Raw genomic sequence first — 25,694 nt, forward strand, 5'->3', positions numbered from 1 at the left:
GGGGGGGAGAAGTTGGTTGTAATACTGCTACTCAGAGCTGCTTTTAAGAGCTCCAAACTCTGGGATGGATTTTATTTTATATAAAACAAGAAAGTTTCCTCTTCTGGGGAAGGGGCGATTGCCCCTGTTTCAAGAGGTAACTACGTTCATATACTGCCCCTTGATTAGTAAATGGTCTTTACATCTGATTCCCCACGAGAAATTTGTCTTTTTTAAATAATAATAATAATAATAATAATAATAATAATAATAATAATAATAATAATAATAATAATAATAATAATAATAATAAGTACAAAGATGTCCCAACTAAATCAATATATTTCTCAACAGCTTCAAACAGCTCCCTCATGGCTAAAAGGCTAGCGTACGTGCCTTTAACGTGGGTGACCCGGATTCGATTCCCACATTAAGTTGTATGTCCAGAAGCGGATTAAGGGCGGAGCCAATGGAGCTTAGGCTCCGAGGCCCCCAGGCTAAGGGGGCCACCAGAGTCCCTCTCTTTAATACTAAAATATAGCAATCAACTTATTATATTATAGGCTTCAGACACATGCTATTTTTTTCCGCTCACTACGCTCGCGGTATCGCTAGAATTAAGTCTTCTTCCACCAGCGTCTTCACGATACTTATTTTGTGAGGGAGTGAGACATTTTGGGACTCTTATTACAAACCAAATTGTGGTGACAATTCCTTTTAAATATCTCTCATTTCAATGTCGTTTAATGACATGATAGAATCTTTTACAGAGCAAAATTGTAGAAAGAAAACTTTTCTAAAACTTTTGCTTTGTACAGCTTTACCTATTTGTATACGATTTTCCCCCTTTTACTCTATTAGTGTTTTTGCAGAGACTGTTAACCATTTGGCTTGTATTTTGCATTTGTGTGTTACACTGCAGTATATGAGCATTTAACTGTTAATAATGAAGGAAATTAAACTAATTGTTGTAAACTTAGCACATTAAAATATTACAGCATAGTTCTCGCTCTTTCGATAAGCGAGATTGTGGAAGGCAGCAAAGAAAATTTATGCGCTGGAATTATTCATAGCATAGGGCCCCCTTGAAATTTTCGGCTCCAAAAGCCATAATCCGCCCCTGTATATGTTCACATCTTACATAGCCTCGCTATTGAAACGGATTATAAATTCAAAATCAATCAACCAATAGCTAGAAAGATCAGTAGTTCATAAGAAGTGTGATTTTTATTTTATAATGTAATAATAATAACGGTAGAAATGTTAAGAAGAGCCGTAAATCCAAATCTTTAGTGTCACAAAACACTCGTCTACACACATAGTGACATACACAAGGGGAAGTTCGACGTTTAAACCTCCCGTGAGTAAGACATTATGGAAAAATAAACATTTACTACATCCCTTAAAAGGAAATATAAAGTTCAATGCTTGAATCCCCTTGACGAAATTCTGCGTACGCCTCTGAAAAACCAATACATTCTAACACTCTATGATTGAGTATATTTGCATATGGTGGATCTGGAGTGAAACCCTTTTTGTATCAACCAAGGATCTTATAAAATAGAGGCTCAACCCTAACAACAAAATCTTGAAGCCATACGTCACAGTTTCGCCACCCCTACTCTGCCCACTCCGCCCAATAGGCTCGCAATGTTTTGAGCCAACAATCATGGCGGAAACGAAAGTAGCCAATCAGACGATGGTGGAAACGAGAGTAGCCAATCAGACGTGCCGATGCTCGGTTGTTTTTTTGGCTTCATCGATTTAATAGGATGACGATATATATGGGCAGATCCTCTATTTATAACATCCATGGTATCAACACCAATTCTGTTTGCTTTCGTGCAATATAGCCAGATTTCTCACCTGTTATTGTACTCTTTCTTGCAGCGTTGCCAGACAAATTGGACATCAACCCTAAAGAAGATGTGATATTTATTCCCACAACAAGTGGCAGTACTGGTTTGCCTAAAGGAGCAATGCTAACACATTACAATGTAATTAATGCAATATATTTGTGTAAGTAAGTATCATTTTTATTTCAGTATGGATTTGTTTTTAAATATTGAGTGATGCATGATGAATGTGTATCTATTTCCTTGCTACGTACTACAGATGTCTACAAAAATTTGCAGCTACAGTATCATTACAAACACGTTGAAACAAGGTCGATAATGAGCCCATTTTATACACGCTGAATTAAATAAACTTGGTCGCCCGTTGTTCATGAAAATTTTCTTCTCGCGATTCTGTACGCTGTTAGTATTTGGTTATACTGAATAACTAATTACCTATAAATTATCGTAAAAAGCACATAATTTAATTTGTACTTCAAGATTTAACAGTTTTGCGGTATATTACATTATCACAATCAGACACCTCTAACAGCACAAGATGTGCTAGGCATGTGCCATTTAGGTGTCTCAGCTACTTTTTAGGTACCCGACACTTGGCACATATGATATTCATGTGATAAATGTGTACTTCAGCTACCTTCAATTTTAGGTATTTGTTGCACCTAATTGATATTTGCAACTATGTACCACAAATATAGCATTTATATACCTGGCTCAGTTTCGCACTCTAACAGTCCTTTGTTTTTATGTCGTCACTTGGGGCATATATCTGTCATGTTCTAGGTACGTCCTTTAGGTACATACTGTTTCAGATACCCCAACAGTACAAGATGTGCTAGGCATTCGCCATTTAGGTGTTCTCAATTCATCTCCCACATTTGAAGCATTTGCTGCTTCTTTTTCTAAGCAATTGCGTACTAGAAGCAGCAAACGCATCAACATTATTAGATGACAACTGTCGCCGGTCATTTGGAGGGCTGAATATGGAAGAACCATGAAATAAAGTAAATAGACGCTCGTCATTTTGTTATAAAATTACATGGCGATTAGATTTTATCTGATCCCAAACGGTTATCGTCGCTGTTAAAGAAGCACTCTGATTAGCCAAATTCAAAAGACATCAACAATTTATCTCTGCACAAGCGACGTTTTTTTCATTGCCTCCGTGGCCAAGTCGGAAGAGCACACGGCTAGTAATCCAAAGGTTGGTGCTCACCTTAATGTAAACACGTTACGCATATAGGTGATTTAACATATTTTGGGGGAGTAATTTTATGGTTCATTGACGCTTACGGCATGGGGAACATACCTAGAAGATACTAGGCACGTTTCCCAGTACATGTCAGGCATTGCCTAGGGGCGGACATAGACTGTGACTATTATGTGATTTCTCTCTCAGAGGTACATAAGGCACATACTGCACACATTCCCATGTACCTGAGGGAACATGATAGGCATATGCTTGCTATGTAATTGTGCTGTTGAGGTAATGTATCAGTTGATTAATCAATCGCAAGACTTGTGCAGCCAGTGGCAGCGATTGGAGTTAAAAGTAGGGGGTATCCATATCTTTCTTATTGCTCTCTTTTTAATCAATATTTCTTACTATTACAAAGAAGAAAATACATTTTAGGAACTGTCGATTTTTGTGCAATTAAAGAATAACTTGTGAAAGCCTCTTCTTGTTTTGCGAAATGTTCTCTCAATTAGTTTCAAAGCGGCTGACTAACATATCGAGCCCCTGTAAGAAGAAATGAAAGTACGCTGGAATTATTGCGCTCCAAAATGTTAATTTTTGGGTCATTTTCCGTGGCAATTAAAACGCAATTCCTGTAGCTTTCTTGACTCCACGAGAAGGCAAATAACGAGTACGTACTCACGCTACGGCAAATATTATATGACACCATTTTTTCTATGGACCAGTAACACATACAAAAACTTTAGATTTTCAAGTGAAACCATATACGTATTAAGGGGTCACTTCCAAAAAGTGGGAGTGACTGACTCCTAGTCGCTGCCCCTGTGTGCAGCTAGTTCATTTCTCGGACTCCTGGCTTTGATTGTCTCGGATCAGAATTGGCTTTTGTGTTGTGTGTGTGTTTTAAGTTTTCTAACTTTGGCATCGTCCAGTCAGTTGATTTTAGAACTCCTTCACAAATTTTCCAGTTATGACATTAAGAATTTTGTCGAGCAAATCTTATTGTGAAATCTAAAAATGCTCTCTCTTTTTTTGCACTGTGCCATATGAAAATCTTATCTTTTTCTTTTCTAAAGTCTTCTAAATTCTGAAGTTCTGTATTACCTACATTACAATACATGTCTGTGAGTCAGTCGAGGAGATGGGACGATGCTCTCGGTAGGCAGCTCCTTGCACCACTGTGACGTCTCTGCATATATGTTAAAAAAACATATATATCTTGAATAAGCTTCCATATATGAAGGATAGAATATGCACAAATATATTCATATACTTTTCTAATTTGGTAGAAGAATACTTATTTACTTACTGAATTATTTAGATGAGATTAGAGTTTAGTGTTTTATTCAGCACCGTGGCTTTATAAGGCTTGGATCTAGAAATTTAACGCGGACTCCCAACCAGATAAGCTACCAGTGGGAATCGAACTTGAGTCTCCCAGCCGAAGACTTATTCTCTAAGTCATTACGGAACTTACTTAGTGAATTTGAAATAATAAAGATGTGCACCTCATCTAATCTCTTCTAAATAATTCGGTAAGTAAATAAGTATTCTTCTACCAAATTAGAAAAGTATATGAATATATTTGTGCGTATTCTATCCTTCTTATATGGAAGCTTATTCAAGATATATGTATTTTTAACATATATGCAGAGACGTCACAGTGGCGCAAGGAGGTGCCTACCGAGAGCATCGTCCCCTCTCCTTGACTGACCCACAGACATGTAATGTAGGTCTAGTAATATAGAACTTAGTTTCGATTAAAAAAAAAAAAAAAGCTTTGTTCCTAAAGATGCCTCTCCACTCTGCTTGCCCCCTTTACAAAAATAAAGTTGGTGTCGTCTTTACATATATGGGATTGCATAAATGTATATATTTATAAGATCACAATATTCTGATATACCGAGATTTTTTTTTTTCAAAATGAATTGCTTATAGTTCAGTTCTTTATTTCCGGTTATAAATAGCATCAACTAAACGTGTCAAAAGTATGTAAGTAATTTGTAGTAAAGCGGGATATTTGGTAACACTGAATCAAAGGCGAGCGGGGCCGTCGCCCAGGGCGCTGATAGACCACAAAAGAGCGCCGAACGAGCAAGAAGGAAGAAAAGTGTTGGAAAAGACTAAGTGACGCGGCACTCCGTGAAAATAATGGCTTCCTATTAAATCAAAATTGTTGTTGGTTTGCAAAGAAATACATCACAACAAGTTTTCACTTGTTAGAGAACTTTATTATATATGATTTGTTAATGGTTATGTGATATACAAGGCACCGAGTAATGACTTATAGTTTACGCAAGAGTGTTTTCAAAATCAGAAACGGTCAAAGTCTGAAATTGTGGTTGCAGTATCTCGACTATGTGGAAACTATTTGTTCATTCTGAGCAAGTTGTGATTGGCACTTGCACTTATTTGCTGTCAGTCGTATGCTCAATCTCTTTGCCGCGACTGGATACATACAATACGCAAAACGCGCTCGCCTGTACTTGCTAACATGTACAAACTTCCGACATCTCATCCTTGGTTATATGAACAGTTCGTATCAAATGCCTGTACAATCCGTCGATCGAATCGCGAATGGGCTGGTTTATGGCCAGACCTTGTCATTGAACCAACACTAACGCGGAGCATCCAAACAAGAGACAGTCTGACTCAAGGATGGGGATTCTCTGACAATGTGAGATTTGCTTTAGGTCCACACTATGCATATGTGCTCCGCTGTCCACGAAGCTATGACTTCGCTAACTGGAAATCGTCACATTTTCGGCAAACAATATGTTGAAATGAGGACGACTAGAGGGAACTGTGATGCAACTGATCCATGGTTTGAAGTTCACAATCCATTTTACATTAGTGATAACTTACTTCGAAATTTGTCATCAGGTACTCGTGCTGTTATGGGAGATGTGGTTATGTAGGATGACGGTGAAGATCTTGTCGCAAGAACACAAAAGACGTTGGGAACAAGAAACTGTGCAAAGCATTAATTCGAAAAACAGACCAAGTTTAAATGCTAATAACATTGCAGAAAGGAACCAATATTGTCCACACACTGCTTCATATTGATCCGTCCATACTGTTCTTGATTGTTACCATTGCTGAACGAAATGGAAGTGTGGCTGGGCAACTCAAATATGCTACTGCTAAGTCTGTAGCATTGTTCAAAGAAGCTAAATGAGAAAACCCGACAAGGCTAACCTAATAAGAATATTAATGAAGGACATGCCTGATGCTCCACAACCTAAAGTGCGTGACAGATATATCTCAGATGGTGGAACTCCTCTTCATCACATTCAATGGCCTACAACTGGAACCTACTTAGACATCTGCAAACAATACAGACAGTACATTTTCAGCAAATATGGAAGGTAAAATCAAATTATAGTAGTATTTGATGGCTACGGTGACTAGCCATCCATTAAAGACCACATGAACATCAACGGCGCTCTCCTAAAGCCATGTCAGCCAATGTAAAATTACTAAAGACACACGAAAATCCAAACAAACTAAAATCCTTTCCTCGCAAATCCATAAAACAAAAGACGGTTTATTTCCATACAAAGCAAGCACTTTTTAAATGATGGTCACAAGATGATCCAAGCTTCTGGTGACGCGGACACCAAAATCGTTGTAGCCTCACTTCAGATAGCTTTAGAAGGTCATGAAGTGATCGTAGTTGTTGATAATACAGATATTCTCATTATGGTACTTTATTATCTAAAACCGGAAATGGCTAATGTCTACTTCATGTTTTGAACTAGACGGAAAGATGCAATTAAACATAATAGTATGTGCCATATGTTACAGAATATGGGAGAAAATCTTCAGTCGCATCTGTTGTTCATCCATGCAGTGACTGGGTGTGATACCACATCCACTTTCATTTTATGTGGAAACGAAAGTTGTGTAAAAATTCTCTCCTTGAACAGATTGGCGACGTTAACTCCACCCAAGAAACTGTTACATCCAGTGACCTCCAATTTCTTGTTAAGTTATGTGATGGAAGTGGAAGCTACTCATACTTACTCAATGTCCTGCTTTATAACCTATACATAAAGATGGTTCCAACAGTAGTACCCTACCTCAACTTGAGAGATTACCACCCACAGAAAGAACAGTATATTTTCACTGCCTACGAGTAAATCTTCAAGTTGTTTCATGGGAGCAACATTCACAACAGTCGCTGGATCCTATTGAATGGGATTGGAAGGTCGAGCATGGGAAGCTGGCACCCATTATGACTGACCTAGCACCTTTTCCTGATAACCTGCTAAAAGTCATACGTTGTAAATGCAAGATGTCCTCCAAACGGTCATGTGGAACGAGTGTTTGCTCATGTCGTAACTACGGCCCATAACGTGTTGTGGCCTGTGGTCACTGTAGCGGTGGAGGATGCTAGAATGCTGAATCTCCGCAAGTCGAAGAAAATGAAGTGCTGGAGGATTCAACCAAGCAGTAGCTCAGTGGTAGAGCGTTCACCTCCGGTGCTTGGGGTCTCTGGTTCGATCTCAGCTTGCGCCGTGTGGACTTTGTGGTGGACGAATACCGTGCTCGTGGGTTTTCTCGGGGTTCTCCCGTTTCCTCCCACTTTCTTCATTCCACAATTTGACTCATCTCTCGGGGGCACGGTGGCTCAGTGGTAGAGCGTTCACCTCCGGTTCTTGGGGTCCCTGGTTCGATCCCAGCTCGCGCCGTGTGGACTTTGTGGTGGACAAACACCGTGCTCGTGGGTTTTCTCGGGGTTCTCCCGTTTCCTCCCACTTAATGATTTCATTTCATTTTCACTCATCTCTCATCATCACCGTCTCCTTTAGCCTCACCGGCATAAATGTGAGACGTAAAACCTAAAGATTGCATTTTTCAAATGAAGTTTGGTGGAAGTTTGTCTCACTTTTACTTTTTGAGCTACATGTTATATATCAAGCTATCAGAGTTTTTCATTTTGATAATTGACATTTTCTTTTTCAGCAATCATAGAGAAAAAAGTAAGAAAAGATATTTAAAAAAAAAAGCAATGAGTGCTAACGATTGAACAACGTAAGTGCTTATTGTGAGAAAATTATCTATAAGGAAATTGTCAGTGACGATTAGCATACAGATGTAATTACTGATTTGCAAATAAAAGTTTTCTGCAATATATTTCTTGAATAAAAATAAATTTATGAGAAGCAATTTTGTTGTTGATAGTAAGTACTTTGATTTTAACTGTCAAAAGATTCTGTGCCATTTTGTCGGGTAGAGACGAAGAACTACTATAAATATTTCTGTTAATTTTCCTTATACACTTTAACAGAAAGCTGCAAGATTAGAAAAGGTATATTTCTTTACAAGGGCGCCCATGTTGTGGTTTCCAAGGGGGGGGCAAGTATATGCAACGTTTCAAAAATAGTTTCAAATTTTGCTATAACTAATGTAAAAATTCTATTGGATTTTCGATATTCTAAAGTACAATTTCCTCTAGGGGGGGCAAGCGCCCCCACCTTGCCCTCCTCCCTGATGGGAGCCCTTGTTTCTTTACAACAGCTGCCGTATTGAAAGGTTTTTCAGAATTATGCTAATTTTAAAGCACAATGAGATATTTGTATATACCCACCTTTATGCTAAGTTTGGTTTAATTAATAAATATGGAATAAGTTAATAATTGCGAAAATTGCGAATATTTAAATTCCAACTTCCGCCATTTTGAAATTTATCATATGATCTTGCTGACTAACAAACATATGTGCTAAGAGGTGACGAACAGAAAAATTACATAGAGTTTGTCATTAAATTTTTGATATGAAGGTTTCTGTAATAAGTAGCATTGTAAAGAAATATTCCTTATATAAAGCTTACTTAGAGAAGTCGATTTGCTTACTGTTACATGGACGTCGTTAGCGGGAGGGTAGGGGGGAACCGTCCCCCAGATTTTAGTCAAATATATTTAAATAAACTATACTACTTTGTGTATATATAACTTTTGTCGGAAAGAGGATTGTGATTTTGATTCATCCGACTCCCCCAGATTTAAGATGCTAACTACGCCAGTGATTGTTAGACGCCATATTTACGAAATGGCGGCAATGTATGCACGCATTTTCTACAGAAGTTCTTTTCTGATGTATTCTCTAAGAAATGGAACTGAAAATTTAACTTTTCTAATGAACGGCAGTGGTTTTATGCATTTTTCAATGCACTGAGGCGAAATTCACTGGCGGCCATTTTGATGACGTCATATCTTGATATTTCCGAGAGGGATTTTGGTGGATTTTGGCTATATTGAAGTACAAACATAAACCTTTCAAACAAGCCATAAATCATTTTTGTACCATTTTTTCCGGGTTCACTCCTTTTTTTTTTCTACTGTACAAAATTAACATTGTGGACTATGATACTGTTCTTTGGAAGTGCAGCTGGTATTCTTGGATGCTTGTCATGGCTCCAAGAATAGCGTACGGTTTGAAATTCTTGAAATGGGTAAATGCAATGGAAGATGTTTCGTGCATCTAGCAAGAAACATATAATTTTACACAGAAATGAGTAGAATTCGCAAAGTTGAATTTAATTTGGTAATTATAATTGCAAGAATTTCATTGGTTTTGAGTCAGTTTGAAAATTTCTCTTTAGCAGTGGCGGCCTCTGAGGCAGTGACGCCGTGACATGTCACTGCCTTGAGAGGTAGAAGATTCAGAATATTAAAAGAAAGCGAGTTAAATATCATAACTGCTTCTGAATTTCTTCCTTTTTTCTGCCCGCTGCCGTATCTATTTAGTCGCAAGACCTAGTGCGAAAGACCTGGCGGTGGCAACTCTGCTTCGGTGACTGTCACCAGGCCCTTGCTTCTGAATGCTGCTTGGCATAGTGGTATCACCATATACGCGCCCTATCAGCTGTGTACGGGAAAGGCTTTCCATTGCTTCTAGCTCGTGACAACGAAAGCTTGTCACGCAGAATCCGAAAGCAGCCGATATTTCACGATCTCATATACACTGCTTGGGGGTTGCCGCGGGTTTCTTACACCAGGTGGAATTTTCAGTCTCGTGGAGTAAATAAGTTTACGAGTATCGGAAAGATCTAATTGATGTTATGTTAGCAACAGAAAACTGTGAAGATATAACATTACAAACCACCTTAACTCAAGCTTCCGCGTACAAGCTATTATTAAATGAAGAAAATTTCGTATTTTGGTTGACTTGTTCCCACAAGATTATGCCACACGTAGAAACTATTTTCAGCCAACTACAGAAGAAATGTACTGATCCTGTCAAGGTTCGAGAACATCTGCATAATTTTCAACTTGGTACGCAGTCAGTCAGAGAACAATTTGACAACATTATTCAGGAAGTAGAAACCGAATTAGAAACTGTAAGAGACGGACAATGTGTAAAAATATGGCGAAGTGAGGCGTTCTATAACGACAAAAAAAGACAAGCATTAGAAGTTTGTGATGCAATCCTAGTGGAGATCAAATCTAGATTTCACTTCACTAAGCACCTTGTAGCTACGAGATTATTTGCTGTAGAAGAATTTGACAATTACAAAAAGGAGTTCCCCGATAATTATCTCAGTGAGATGGTTAAATAATATCCCTTCTTGGAGGAAAAGAAATTAAAAAGCGAACTGAGAACGGTGTCTGGCGCGGTGTCATTCTTAATGTTCATTATAGACGACGAATTGTACGATATGTTTCAAGAAACAGTTAAACTCTTAAAGTTATTGATAACTATGCCAATGTCAACAGTAGAAGCAGAGAGATGTTTCTCGATGTTGAACAGAATAAAAACTTTCCTAAGAAATACCATGAAAGAGGGAAGATTAACTGCGTTAGGCATGTTGTTATGTGCAAAGACATTCGTTAATGAGATAGATAATTTTAACAAAAAAATTATCGACGTCTTTTCCAGCAAGAAAAATCGTCGCATGGAGTTTCAGTATCGTGCATCTTAACTAGTCAACCAAACGTGTTCAGTTGAAAGTTCGAAGAGAATAAACAGTGCAAGTGAAGTGTTTCTTTTTAAACAGTGTAGGGCCTACTCGTGTTTTATTCAATATCAGTGTGTATGTGTCTTTTTTATCAACAAGATAAATAACAAACTTAGTTAAATAAGAGCATCTCAAGATTTATTCCCCAAATTTGATTTCTGAATTCACTTCAATATATAACTGACTGGCATGAAGAAGAATAGAACTTCAGTGAAAGGAGCAAGAAAACCAGTACCTACCTGATTACTGATAATGTAAGCACAATCGATTATAATTAAATTGAAATTCTATATATGTTCTAATAATAATAATAATAATAATAATAATAATAATAATAATAATAATAATAATAATAATAATAATAATAATAATAATAATAATAATAATAATAATAATATAGTTCTGTCACTACCTAATAAATTGTCACCAGCCGCCACTGCTCTTTAGCGTAATTTTTAGAGGGGGCAAAAATAATTTTGGGGCCAGTGCCCCCTCTAGCTCCTCCCTGGGTACGGGCCTGATGATCACTTTTGGCCGTTGCAATGGTCTGTCCAAACAGCTTGATAAAAATTCATTGTATCATAACAACAAAGGCTATTTCTCTTATATGATAAAAAAAAAAGAAAAAGAAAAGAAAGAAGAAGAAACGTTTGGTGAATGTAGGTGTGTGTGTGCCGAATTCTTCTTCGCTTCAGGCACGGAAATCTCTAGTTATGGCTCTGCACGGAATAGATTACGATGTTTAGATTTCTGCACCATTACTCAGCGCAACGCACAATTAGTGTGGGGTTGCAGAAATGTCTTTACCTTAACTTAATAACTATCAATTGTTGTGAGTCTTTCACTTCATTTCTTTCTTTGGTGCGTAAAAAGAAGGGAAAAAATTATATGATGCCTCATTTAACGACTTAACCTAATAATAATAAAAAGTAACAACGTAAAAAGTAAGCGGAAAGGATGTGAATTACTTACGGACTGTTCGCAACGTAGTGTATTTTCTGGAATATAGAGAGCACCACAAACGATGTTACAAACATTTCGTTGAAACAACGCTTAACAGGTCGTTTGGTTGTTCTGTTACGCAAATATTTAATAAAAAATATGTTATGGAAACTCAGAAAAGATATACATATCATTTTCGTAACGGAATACAAATGTTATTACACATTATTATGTCATTCTTGAGTACGTATTCGAATTAGTTCTCCTCATATATATTTTTCAGGGGGTTCTGAAACGATTCAAATAAAACTTACCTGTTGCTGAGGATTACCGTGATCAGGAAGGCGGTTCCTCCGGAGTGAGGCCTTATCATTGCACATCGATAAGGTTGACCTCCGCAATACCTCAAACAGAGGTATTTGGGCACATAATTTTTGGTAGTGGGGAAATGTTCTTGAAACATTATCCCTAAAATTATTACTGAAAAACCGTCAAATTAGTGAGTAGTTTCTTATTCCAGGGTGTCCAGACTCAGGAAAAGAAATCAGGGATATCCCTCCTTAAGAGCCTGCCTTTGTGCCTTACTAAAAATAATACAAAATTTACCATTTTTCTTTTCTTTTCGTTGTTTTTCATAAGTGGAACAAATAATGAAATGCAACTTACCACAATCATAGATAATATTATTCTACAACCAGTGGTGCTATTCAGCTGGATCGGTTCGGGCGAACAGGTTGTTCAAATATTTTGAGTTCGCAGAACTGTTTGTTATACTGAGATAAACCTACACACACATATATATATATATATATTACCAGGGACGTAGCTAAGGGGAGGGGGACAGCGGCCTCCCCAAGTCTCGACTTGGCCCCCTCAAATATTTATTTAAAATTACATGTTACAAATTGTTTTTATACGACAATAAATGAAAAAATTATCCACAGTAAAGTGAAATTATTCTTACTTATAAGAAAAGCTTTTTTCTTTTTTTAATTCATTTATATGCTATCTCTTAAACGTTAAGTGAACGGTAATAAGAATATATAAGATCAGTAACTTTGGGGGCCGGGTGTCATCTTCCTTAATATTGCGAGGTTTTTCCAGCCCTTGGAGTGATTTCAGCCTTACAGTCGCCTTGAGGTACTAAGGGCTAAAAATCGACGCGAATGCACTTTTTGTAATCGACTAAGGCAAAACTGAGGTCGATTCGACTCAGAGGCCAGGAGGATGCTCCCCCATTGCTGGGTTTTGAAACATGGTACTTTATATTTTAATTGTTTTACGAGAAGGTATTGAATATAGATTTTCTTTCTTATTTTTATTAGGTTCAACATCGATTCTGGCAAAACAGAGAATAGAATATGCCAAGTATTTAGACCCTTATCTGTGTTGGCAACACTGCGGCTGAGTGGCAAAAAGTCCGCAAATTATCAGTACACAATATATATATGGATAATTTGGAATAACCTATTATATATATATATATATATATATATATATATATATATATATATATATATATATATATATATATAATAGGTTATTCCATTTGCAAATATGCTTCCCCCCGCACTCGCAGAAGTCTGGCTACGCCAAGCGTGAAAGAAAGAAGCCAAAGTATGTGTTTAAACCTGGCAGAACCAATTTTCAGAATTTGAAAATTAAACATGCGTATCGTTTGTTCACGATTGTTCTCATAAAATTTTCGTTTGTTCAGAATTTTCGGCAATAGAAAATAAACCATGCAGATAAGATTTCTGTTATCTTTTGTATTTCTATTAGCATAGCAAGTGTGTGCATTGCAAATTTCAGCTGGAAAGGAGAGCTTGTAGAATACAAATTTTTCACAGCCGAAAACAGTTGGCCTATTTGAAGAACATTACTTTGCTCTGTACTGTACATACGAGAAGATTAATGGAGGGCAGGGGAACGAAATTTTATTTTAAGCGTCTTTGTTCTTAGAAATTCTTACAGCTACGAGATTAAACGTACGATCTCTCAGAAGGTATAGACGTTTATTCCTTAATCTCAAATATCATATCAAGAATGAGAACTGAGATCACATGAGTGAAATAGTGCGGGTTATTTATATTTGAAACTCACACATACTATTATTAACAATTGTCGATCCATTGCTGGATGAAGGTCTTTTAAATACTTTTTGACAACCATCTATTTTGGATAATTCATTTCCAAGATATTTGAAGTGCAACATAATTTCGTCACACCGTAGTATATCTTAAGCTTGGAAGACTGAAGCAAATAAACCCATAAACTAGAACTAGAACTACTTGATCAATTCAGGGGTGTATACGTACTTTTGGGCCACCCTGTATACCAATATAAAAAATCATCTGGTGTATTCCATTGATAGAAAGTGATAAGAGTTTAGTATCACACTATTCGAGAACTCCTCGGCGAAACTGTACCTGGCAAAATTACAATTACCTTATCCAGCTGTAACTGATTTCGATCCCCGCCCATATTATATTGAAAACGTTTTATCTTTCTGCTAGATATTGAGCATTCATTATTATATAATTATAAATCACATCTATCTCTGAATTTTTTACAATTTTGCTTGGGTTTCAGATATATCTTCCCGGAGTGTGACACAATGTTTACATTTTCAAATTTTCACATCGGCGGAGTTCTCTACAGTATGTATCAGCTAATGAATGGACGCCAAGCATACACTATACCTGTATATTCTGAAGAGGCAGTATTAAAAGCTATTCAAAAATATAAGGTAAGAGCCGTGATCAAGCTACAAAACTTCAGAAAAATCTCATTTTTTTTTTCATACTTTGTTATTAGTTGATGAAATCCCTATCATCTTTGTAGTCATTGTGTACGAGAAATCATCGTAAAATCAAGAAAATAATCCCGCTTCAAAAATGGTATTAGAGTTATCTACAAGACAAAATATGATACTGTCTCGTCTCGAAAAGACGTGAGAATGTTGTCTCTGAAAATTTACCTGTTTCTATTGGAAGAGCCTATCTTCTTTAGTATTTTGTCATGAAAATTCTGTCTCGTCTTGGATAGTTTCCTCCACGGAACTCTCCAAGTGGCGTACGCAGACTAGAGATGCAAGGGCTCGGAAAAAAACCGGCTTTTTTGAAAAAAAAAACTCGGTTTTTTCTGCTTCGCTTTTTTGCTTGGGAAATTTTGTTCTTTATTCAAAATTCTGCTTTAAATTGATAAAGCAGACTTTGTTTGGCTTCTCTAGAATACAAAAAGTCATTTAATTAGTGGTTGATGCTGATAATATAAAACCTCGAAAATAAACCATTAATTTCGAAAAGATATTTCAAACAATTTTACTTCAACATTTTTACATTATGAATTCCAAAGGATTAACCAATGTATATAATAAGATTTTTTTAACCTCCTACATACAAAAGTAAGCAGGGTTGGCAAGAACCATGGTTCTTTTTGAAAATGCTAAAAACTCGTTTTTTCGGGGATGTTTAAACCAGGTTTTTTGATTTAGATATTTTGCTTTATGTATTTATATTACATATTCACAGAAATAAGTCTGTTTCGCCTTGGTGTTATTATGCAACAACGGGGTTATGCCGGAAGAGGTCCCATAAGCTTAAAGAAGTCCGGTCAGTAAATTTCTTAAATTGAGAAACTCCCGCCCTAGCCATTGGGAAAATCCTGTCATTATTTTAAATGTAAAACAATAACGGGAAAATCCTGTTATTGCTTTCCATGTAAAATTTAAAAGTTAACGTATCATAATCAGTACGCAAAAACTGAGGTATTAAATTACAAATTTAGTATGTAGATATCATTGAAAGTCCAATCCAAGCTAATGTTGGAAGCTACGTAGGCAATCGATAAATTTTGCCAATTTCTATCAATATATTTAAGTAACCTTGGCTTCTTTATAAAACAACAGGCATGCAGAAATATATAATTTGGTTTCGTTTTGTATGTTTAGGCTTAACATCCTTACGTAATACCGAGGTTATCAAGAAGAAGACTTTCGGTTAAAGTGACATCCGAACCGCTACTTGGTTTACACATGAAAGAAGGGTTGTGGTTCGACCGACAATTGAACATGGACACCTTGATTAAAAGGTGAAAAGGAAATAAAACTAATGTAGATATTTTGACATGTGGAAACGTCACCATGAAGTTCACACGATTCGCATTTTTGTCCTTTTTATTTTTGGGGGAGGGGGGTTTAAACCAGTTATTAAAAAAAACAGCTGGTGTAAACAAGCCAACCCTAAAAGTAAAAACTTCTTTTAGAAAAATATACAAATAACTAGCAAAATTGTATGTATTACTTCAAAATATTCCATACCCTCTTTTTGAAACAAAATAAAATTAAAATAAAACATAAGAGAAATACTTAGATTTATATGATACACTTAAAGGCTGCACATCTAGAGCTTTTGGTTCTGTATATTTTTGAAATTCTACAGTTAAGTTTTATACAACCACCATCACGGTTTACCCAATCCTCAAGTTTTCTGAATTTTTAACAAGAGGGATTCAACATAGCATTACGGAACTCCCCTCTATCAAAAAAAAAAAAAAAAAAAAAAAAAAAAAAGGACTACGAAATATATTTAAACTAAATACAACTGCACAACAAACATGACTCAGTGGTTAGTTTTTGCGCTTCTATCGGGAAGTCCGGGATTCAACCCAGCATTCGACCATTCTGACAAAGCTTTACTTCATTCCATCTGTGAATGTAGAAATAGTGTGTGTACTGGCCGACTAGGAGTGTAGGAGTTGGCCGATTTCCTTTCTTAAAGTTTTTAAATCGTTATTATTACTAATTACCAGCAGTGACGGTTTTGCGAAGGTTAGGGGGTCGGTCTTTCGGACTGAAGCCTGTTCCCCAAAGTTGCGGAATGTCTAAAACGAACGAAATATCTATTAGTTATGTCTTTACTCATAAACTTTAAGCTCCCGTCAAATAAAAATTACGAATGTTTAGAAAAACTAAACATTAGTAAGAAAAAAAACCCTCCCAAAATACTTTTCTAAACTCGCCACTGATTCTCAGTGTAAAATGATCTTCAAGGTTGTATCCGGAAAATTATTGCTAAATCATTGCACAACTACAGTATAACAGAAATGTGGAAGTACGGTTTGACGGACATATTGAAAAACGTATGCTTTGACGGATATATGGAAAAACGTACCGGTAAGTTTAACTTTTGTGCTAGAAGCTAGAGTACTAAGCTCTTAGAAATGAAACATGGATGACAAACTAAAATGATCTAGAGAAGGAAAAAAATGTCGATAACTCAAAAGTTAAAATAAAGTTAAATAGCCTGTAAAATTGCCCTACATTCTTAATGTTAGCTTTAATTCGTAAAACATGTGCTCCATCCATCTTGATGGTGAATTACAGAGCTAAATATGGCATTTAGGTCGTGGAATTCTTATCTAACTATAGAATATACTATAAGAAAGTTATTTAGATAGAAAAATCATGAAAATGAAAAAAGCCAAAATTTCCAAAATTCTCGTTTTTTTTCCAAAAAGCCGGCTTTTTGTGTGAAAAAAAACATCGATGCAAAAAAGCCGGCTTTTTTGCATCTCTAACGCAGACACCCAAGTGACGTCACCATACAAACTGGCAACGCTGCTAATTAGTCGCGAGCCTACGAAATGACTATAATCTGTGAGCACCAGAAGAGACCAAAGGTGTCCAAACTCATGAGATCGGCGCTCACGAGTTCGAAACTGACGCTCACTCGACCTCATCCTCACGAAGTGAGGGTGAGGTCAGACTGGTTATGTGAGCGTGAGGTTGAGTGAGCATGAGGTTAGAATGATGTTGTGAGCGTGAGGTCGAAATGAGTTTGTGAGCGTGAGGTTGAAATGAGTTTGTGAGCGTGAGGTTGAGTGAGGTTAGATCAACGTGGTCACCTGTGCACGTCAGTACGACCAAAACTGTGGCCACAGTAACGTCTCCCGTGAAAAATGTCGAAAAATCTGCCGCTAAGTGCAAGATTCGCAGCGTTATCCGTTATCTCGTTATGAACGGAAAATCTTAATGTCTAAAGCTTTTAACAAGATCAAAACAATTGAGAAGGGCAATTCAGAAAAAGACGAGGGGACTGTTGACAAAAGAAATCTGCTTTCTGCACGACAGTGCCAGACCACATGTGACCAATGCAACAAAACAACTTTTGGAGTCATACGGATAGTATGGTTTGAACCCCACCCCCGCATATTTCTCTGACCTGGCACCTTCAGACTATCATCTGTTTACCTCCCTGAAGATGCACATGAGAAGCAAAAAGTTTTCAACTGACAAGGAAGTGAAGGTGGAGGTGAAGAATTGGGCAAAAGATGTGGTGGCAGACTTCTTTGACCAAGGCATAAAAAAAAAAAAAAAATGATCCCTCGTCTCACCAAATGCATCGAAAGGGATGGCGACTACGTGGAAAAATAGTTCACATACAGTATGTACTGATGCAACCATGTAAAAGTTTGTTTTAAATATTCTTTTTGAACCCCCCCCCCCAAAAAAAAAATCTATTACTCTTAGTTTCTGGATGTGCCTCGTGTATGTGAGTAAATAATTTTGTCTGTTTAGGTCAAGTGAGTTTGATATATTTATAGTATTTGGTAAGTACTTATTTCTTCTGACAGAGATGCTAATTAAATATCTCCGTGATTGCATTTAAATGTTATTTCGGTTAAATCGACTAATATTTTTAGCCAACAAAGTTTCACATACTCTCAATAAAAAAAATGACCTTATAAATATGGCACTTACGACACTTATAGAGGTAAAGCATTTGATTTTAGTTAACTAAATGAATATAAAGTTAATAGACATCCAGTTAAACAGGATGGCCCAAAAGTAGATATACAGTACCGTACTGATCAGCTCATTGCTTTTTATATCATTTCTTACTGTTATCCATCAGCAGTGGCTTATTTAGGGGGAGAGCTTCCGGGCTTAAGTCCCCCCCGAAATCTTACTTACTACAGTAAAGTATATGAAATATCTTGCAGAATTTTCCAAGGATGTTATAAATAGAGGATCTGCCCGTATGTATCTTCATCCTATTAAATCGATGAAGCCAAAAAACAACCGAGCATCGATACATCTGATTGGCTACTCACGTTTCTGCCATCGTCTGATTGGATACTTTCGTTTCTGCCATAATTGTTGGCTCAAAACATTGCAATCCTATTGGGCGGAGTGGGCAGAGTAGGGGTGGCGAAACTGTGACGTATGGCTTCAAGATTTTGTTGTAAGGGCAGATCCTCTATTTTATAAGATCCTTGGAATTTTCACATTTTCAGGCAAAACTCCCCCCCCCCGAAAGTTAGCAAAGCCCTCCCCGAAACAAAATCTTAAATACGCTACTCTCCATCAGGTAGACTTAGTTTCTTTATTAATGTGTTTTGACTTATATCTTAAGCTCGGAACAGCCAATGCAAATAAACCCATAAACTAGAATGTTATACTTGATTATTGCAGGGATGTATACCTACTCTTGGGCCACGTTGTATGTAGAGAGTGCAACCTCGCCATGAGTAACAGTAATTCTGCCCCTGGAATACCGTTCCAACAATTTCTAGCCAAATATAAGAATGAAATTGGAGTGAAATCTTTTAATATTATTGTTTTCGAAATACATTTTCCAAAGAATTTGACCATAAATATAAAAGATTTCGCTTTATTGCTTCCTATTGTAGCCGCAGTTGTTTGGAACATTTCCATATACAGTGTTCTGGCTTAATAAAACTCCACTGACAACAAAATACGACTTAAGCAGTTTGAGATACATTTTTACTGGTGGAGCAACCATAGATGCAGAAACGGTCCGGAGCTTTCATTCTAAGTTTCCACATGTGAAGCTTATCATTGTGGTAAGTGAAGTATGTTTTCTTTCTGCTAATATTAATTATAGATTTATCATTAAAACAAACATAAAATTGACTTGTAGTGGGGGAGGATATAAATATTTGAAGAGTTTGGTTTATCAAAAGCTTTATCTATATCTATCTATCTATGTATATACAGGGTGGTAGGTAACTCCACCGACAAACTTTGGGAGGTGATTCCTTATATGAAATGAAAGAAAAAAGTTCTGATAAACATAGGTCAAAAAACGTCTCCTTTCAGAGTTATGAACCGCCGAAAATTCGAAAAATTACGTTTCGAAACGCCCTGCCTTAGAAACTATAGGACCTATCCCAAGCGGTTTAAGGAATTACACAGGAACTAGTATGCGATCTATCTAAATAGCCATGTTTTAACATCCTCCGTTATCGGCGAAACGAACGCGCCATTAGTACTGAAAGGAGTATTCCTATACCTCAACATCCTTTTTACAGTTCGTTTCGCCGATAACGGACCACGGTAGAACATGGAGATTTAGACAGAGCGCATACTAGTTCCTTTGTACTTTCTTAAACCGCTTGGAATCGGTCCTGTAGTTTCTAAGGCAGAGCGTTTCGAAACGTGAATTTTCGAATTTTCGGCGGCTCATAACTCTGAAAGGAGATGTTTTTCGTCCCATGTTTATTAGAACTTTTTTTAATTTCATTTCATATAAGGAATAAGGAATCACCTCCCAAAGTTTGTCGGTGGAGTTACCTACCACCACCCTGTATATATATATATATATATATATATATGGTAAACCTACCTAACTTCGTGATACCGTACCTTATTCCGTAAGGGTGTGTACCTAATTTCGTGATACGGTAGTGTACTCACGTTACATTAATTGTTACCGTCTGTATCACTGTCATTTATCATCATACATATGTTACACATTAAAATGATTATGTCAGCTGAATTAAAATTCTGGCTCCTTTCATGAAACCACCGTAAACAGGAGCAACACTGTATCCAGGGACTACGATTCTTTCCCGAACCGTAGCGCTCGTTACAACTGGCGCTCAAGTCATCAATTTGCTTACGCTGACACATTGCTCTTTTTAGCTGAAGAATAACGTTGCACTGTAGTGACATTGCCGTCGACGTTGTGGCCTGGTCAGAAAAATGAACTGTTGCCTTCGTGTCTCGTCGAGCTTTTCTGCTAGAAACAGTATTGTTTTTGTCAGGCAGAATTAAATTCGGTACACGTAGAAGACTATCTATCCATCGGTAATGTAGAACTACGGATCTAAGTGAGTGATTCATTCTCAGCACATACAGGCCTAGTTGAGTCCAGCGAGGAATCGAGACGTCTTGGGACTGTTGTAAATGCTTCACTGGATACTGCGTAAGAATTCGGAGGAAATATTCCCGTTTTATTGAAACCAGATATGATATTATTTACGGAAAATGCTTTAATAGAGGAAACGTTGAAGAGAGAGGGAAACTCATAACGGCCATGAGCTATCCTAGCACAGAATTTATAAGAATATGATGCAATTTGATAAGCGTCTATTGCTTTACAGTTGCACTACTTTCTCAACGTTATACAAAAAATGATAACCAGAATATTTTTAGAGCAAACGTCTGTAACAACAGCTACACAATCAGACCGTGCAGAGACACAAAATATTTGGTCTTCGAAGGTCACTTGACTGAGAACCGCTTTCTACCCTGTGCACCAACTAACATCGTGAGTGACATCCGCACGGTAACAGTTGCCACTGGAAAACCTTTTCACTACTTGTCGGTATTCCTGCCCTCTCTTAAGCACCGCTGTAACTCTATCTACAATGCATGCCTTTCTCTGTGAAGAATAATTTGTCTCGTATCACGAAATAAGGTATATCACGAGGTTAGGTAGGTTTATCCTTATATATATATATATATATATATATATATATATATATATATATATATATATATATATATATATATATATATATATATATATATATATATATATATATATATATATATATATATACAGTAAAACCTGTCTTCAACGGACCCTTTATTAAACGGAAAACTGTCTTAAACGGAAATATTTCACGGTCCCATGAATTTTGGAGAACAAAACGTGTAAAACTCCCTTCATTAAGCGGAAACTGTGTTACGCGGACAACGGAAAGAAAAATAAACATTTAAAGGAAAATTCTGAGTTTCGGACTACAGCCTTTAGGAGATGTTTAGACATTCTGTGAGACATATACATTACACTGTCTGCGATAAAATGTTCGTTCTTTTGCTAAATATTTCTGGACAGTGTTGACCTTCCCCAACCACTACTCATATTCACCCTCACAAATTGTTCTTAATTCCCGCAACTTCATCAAGAATCATACGGAATGTCGGAAAGAAGAAAACGAGATAGAGGAAGAAGAGGAATACGATACCGAGTTCCAAGAAGAGTGTAGAATAAATACATAGCAAGATTCTCTCAGAAGTTTAAAGGAACTGCAAAAATTTGCCTTTGAAAAATGATTCTGATTCACTTAGTATAATTTCTCAGGCTAAAGTGTATGCGGAAAGTCAAGCAGCCAAGCAGCAATGTACACAAAAGACCCTGCTTGGCTATTAGAAAAACAAAGAAAACGTATGCATAGCATATTTTGTATTCATTTTAATTTTTTTGTGTATTTATTCGTAGAAGAAAGAAGTACTGTAATCAAACAATGTACGTACAGCAATATATTTTATCAGTATGCCCCTTTATAAGCATGTATTTTTTTAAAAAAAGAAAGGAAAGGTCTACCTCCACTAAGCGGAAACCTGACTTTAACGGAAATTTTTGCAAGTCCCGCTCGATTCCGCTAAAGACAGGTTTCACTGTATATATATATATATATATATATATATATATATATATATATATATCGGGTGTTCTAAAAATGACGCCCCGGACCACAGAGCACTCTTCTACAAAATAAAGCGATAATGTTATATGATGGAATGCCCTCCGGGTCAAGGGCACTGATTTCTCTGTAAATTTGGGGGACCCATTCAGATGCAGAAGGTATATATATATATATATATATATATATATATATATATATATATATATATATATATATATATATATATATATATATATGAGGATTTTAAGACAAATTGCATTCAAATTATGCCAAGGGACCCACATGAGTTTGCGGGGCCCAGGTCCCCCGGCCCCCCAGGATCGGCTCCCTTGCTTCGGGACCTCCTTCAGCCGCTGTGGGAAATCAAAATTTCACAATGTGGCAACGTCACAGATTAACTTGAAGCCATTAGCATTACTCTACGAATTCAACAAAGCAGTTGAATTCACTGCTACACTAATAAATAATGCTAGTAACAATCAATATTAACTTTAGTTGCCATCTGGAAAGAATTGATATAATTATTTGATAGATCGGTACATGTTGCCACATAGTGCAATTTGTCTCTCCAGACGATGACTCGAAAGGTATACAAATATATATATTTTTTGCTTTATTTTAACTTGTAGAATAATGCTCTGTGGTCCGAGGGCGCCATTTTTAGAACATCCGATATATATACAGTGAAACCTCTCTAAAGCGGACAGCCGTGGGGAATCAAAAATTGTCCGCTATAGAGAGGTGTCCGTCTTAGAGAGGTTTCGATATTTTCTTACGTAAATTAGTAAATAAGGTTATATGTAATTACAAACTATTGAAGGTAATTTATCAAACCTTTCTATGACTGTGGGCATGTCGACACCTGCGGATTCTCCACAAATCGCTTTGAAAGAAATTTTGTGTCTAATCCGAAACTTCTCTAACCACTCGTTTGAGACCTTGAAATCTGAAACATTCATTTCTATTGCTACCTCCAAATTCTTAGCTTTTAGCATCGACCCTAACACAGGATTTTTTTTTTCATTCCGCACTCTGTTAAAACATTCACTTGCACATTAACTTTGTTCAAAGCAATGAGACACTATTTTCATTGTCATTTTCACATCACAACTTTATTAACTTGTCTTGGTTTTATATTATCTCTTGTGGTTTACCGATACAAAAATTTTCAGCTATCCTTCGCACACCTCAGTATTCTTCCAAAACTCAATCATTTCGATTTTAACATTAGCGCTTCTCGTGGCATTTCGAAAGCTCACAACAACTTACACCTTATTGCTTATTCGATGCAGAATGACTTAAAAAAAGATTTCCGTCTACAAATAGAGGCACTAAGACAATATGCGAATACGCGGACAAGAAATACCAAACATGTCTTCTGCTTGATTCCAGCGGAACAGTAAAATGACGTGTCATCCCAAATGGCAGTCAACTGTCAATCGCTTTTGATTCTAAAACAGGTTGGGTGGGAGTGGAATGCAATCAAAGGATATGAGGGTGTTGTTAAACAAAGACGCTTCATCTGAGTTTCTGAACAGCCAGTTGACGAGGAAAAATGTTATTACAATGCTTTCTTGGTGATACATGTATGCATTTCTGAAAATGTATTTTTTCTGTACTTTTCAACTTGTTTCTAGAGAAAGTGTCCGTAATATGGAGGTAAATAATACCTATAAGAGACAGAAAAGACTGTCCGTGTTCGTACTAGAGAGTGTCCGCTTTAGAGAGGTGTGTCAACATGTTTTTTTCATATTACAGTGTTTGGGGGTTATGAGAGGTGTCCGCTTTACAGAGGTGTCCGTTAGTAGAGGTTTCACTGTATATATAATTGAAAGTTATTATGTTTGTGATTTCGTACCTCTTAAACCACCCAACCGATCTCCATCATATTTTCAACATAGATGAAGTTCGGAAGTGGGATGAATCATTTCACTTTGACGTTGCAACTTGGGAGAGGTGGATATTTTAAAAAAAAATAATCTAAAATGACCGATATTAGTGCCGATGAACAATGACACTTCCGATGCCGTTTAAATCCAAATTCAGGCGCGCAACTTGGGAAGTAGAAGGGGATATATATATATATATATATATATATATATATATATATATATATATATATATATATATATATATATATATATATATATAGGCGCGGATCCAAGGGGGGGACTATATCGCCTCCCTTAATGCTCAGGTATACACTAGATAAAATGGACTTCAATCTTGTTTTGTACTGGATAAAGCGGCAAACTATGGCTTAGCACCTCCCTTAATCATATCCTGGATCCGCCACTATATATATTCAAATTTAGCCCTTTATGTCCAAAATGAAATGTGTTCTCCTCCTGCGAAGAACGGGTATTCTGCTAGTCTCCGAGAGACACAGAATCTGAAAGAGTACTTGATAGTTTACTATGAATTTTGGCCAGGGTATAGAGGATAAAACTAGGAATACCATGGGGATGGACGTGATCCATTCAGTAAACACCAAGATGTGGACAGTCAGAAATCGGTTCCCCGTGTATTCCCATATCATGGAAGTAATTGTGAATATCAATCCTGCTTGGTAGACTACCCGCAATGATATTGAGATTAGCGGGTTAGTATAATGGTCAGTATGCAAAATACTAATCTGTTACTAGATATAAATTGGTAAAATTGATATTCTAAGGAAGTTTGGTTTACGAAAAGAAAAATCTAAATTCCTTCTCGTGGTGTACACTGCGAAATTGCTATTATATAGCCCTGTTGCAACAAAACTGGTGGAAAAATTTAGATGGTTTTGAGCTGATGGTCTGTAACTAGTAAATTTCCCGAAGGCTGAAAAAAGTCTTCCTTCGTTGGTTTTACACTTCTTTATTCATCTCATTATTCGAGTTACGTTGGTTTCTTGTGGTTCAAATTCTCATTTTAAGAGGTTTCCTTCTAGTATTTTTGAACTAAATATCAAGTTGGGAAATTTAACCCTTTCCCCTCGAATGCGGCGAGAGCCCCGACATTCGAAATTTTCC

At 36.7% G+C, this 25,694-nt stretch overlaps 1 protein-coding gene and 1 non-coding gene across 4 annotated transcripts in view; both read left to right on the top strand.

The window, feature by feature from the left end:
• LOC145676078 (luciferin 4-monooxygenase-like) overlaps positions 1-25,694 on the top strand; it is a 97,203-nt gene that overhangs the window by 29,503 nt on the left and 42,006 nt on the right. For all 3 annotated transcript variants that reach the window (XM_081746951.1, XM_081746949.1, XM_081746952.1), the window contains 3 exons: positions 1,870-2,002; positions 14,530-14,686; positions 19,633-19,806. In XM_081746951.1, coding sequence (XP_081603077.1) covers positions 1,870-2,002; positions 14,530-14,686; positions 19,633-19,806 — 464 coding nt within the window. The remainder of the gene's footprint in view (positions 1-1,869; positions 2,003-14,529; positions 14,687-19,632; positions 19,807-25,694) is intronic.
• On the top strand, positions 12,244-12,408 carry LOC145676270 (U1 spliceosomal RNA). Its single transcript, XR_014129365.1, has one exon. It is a non-coding gene; the product is annotated as a U1 spliceosomal RNA (small nuclear RNA).

This window comes from Thermobia domestica, chromosome 18, assembly GCF_964235325.1.
Source record: "Thermobia domestica chromosome 18, izTheDome1.hap1.1, whole genome shotgun sequence".
NCBI lineage: Eukaryota > Metazoa > Arthropoda > Insecta > Zygentoma > Lepismatidae > Thermobia > Thermobia domestica.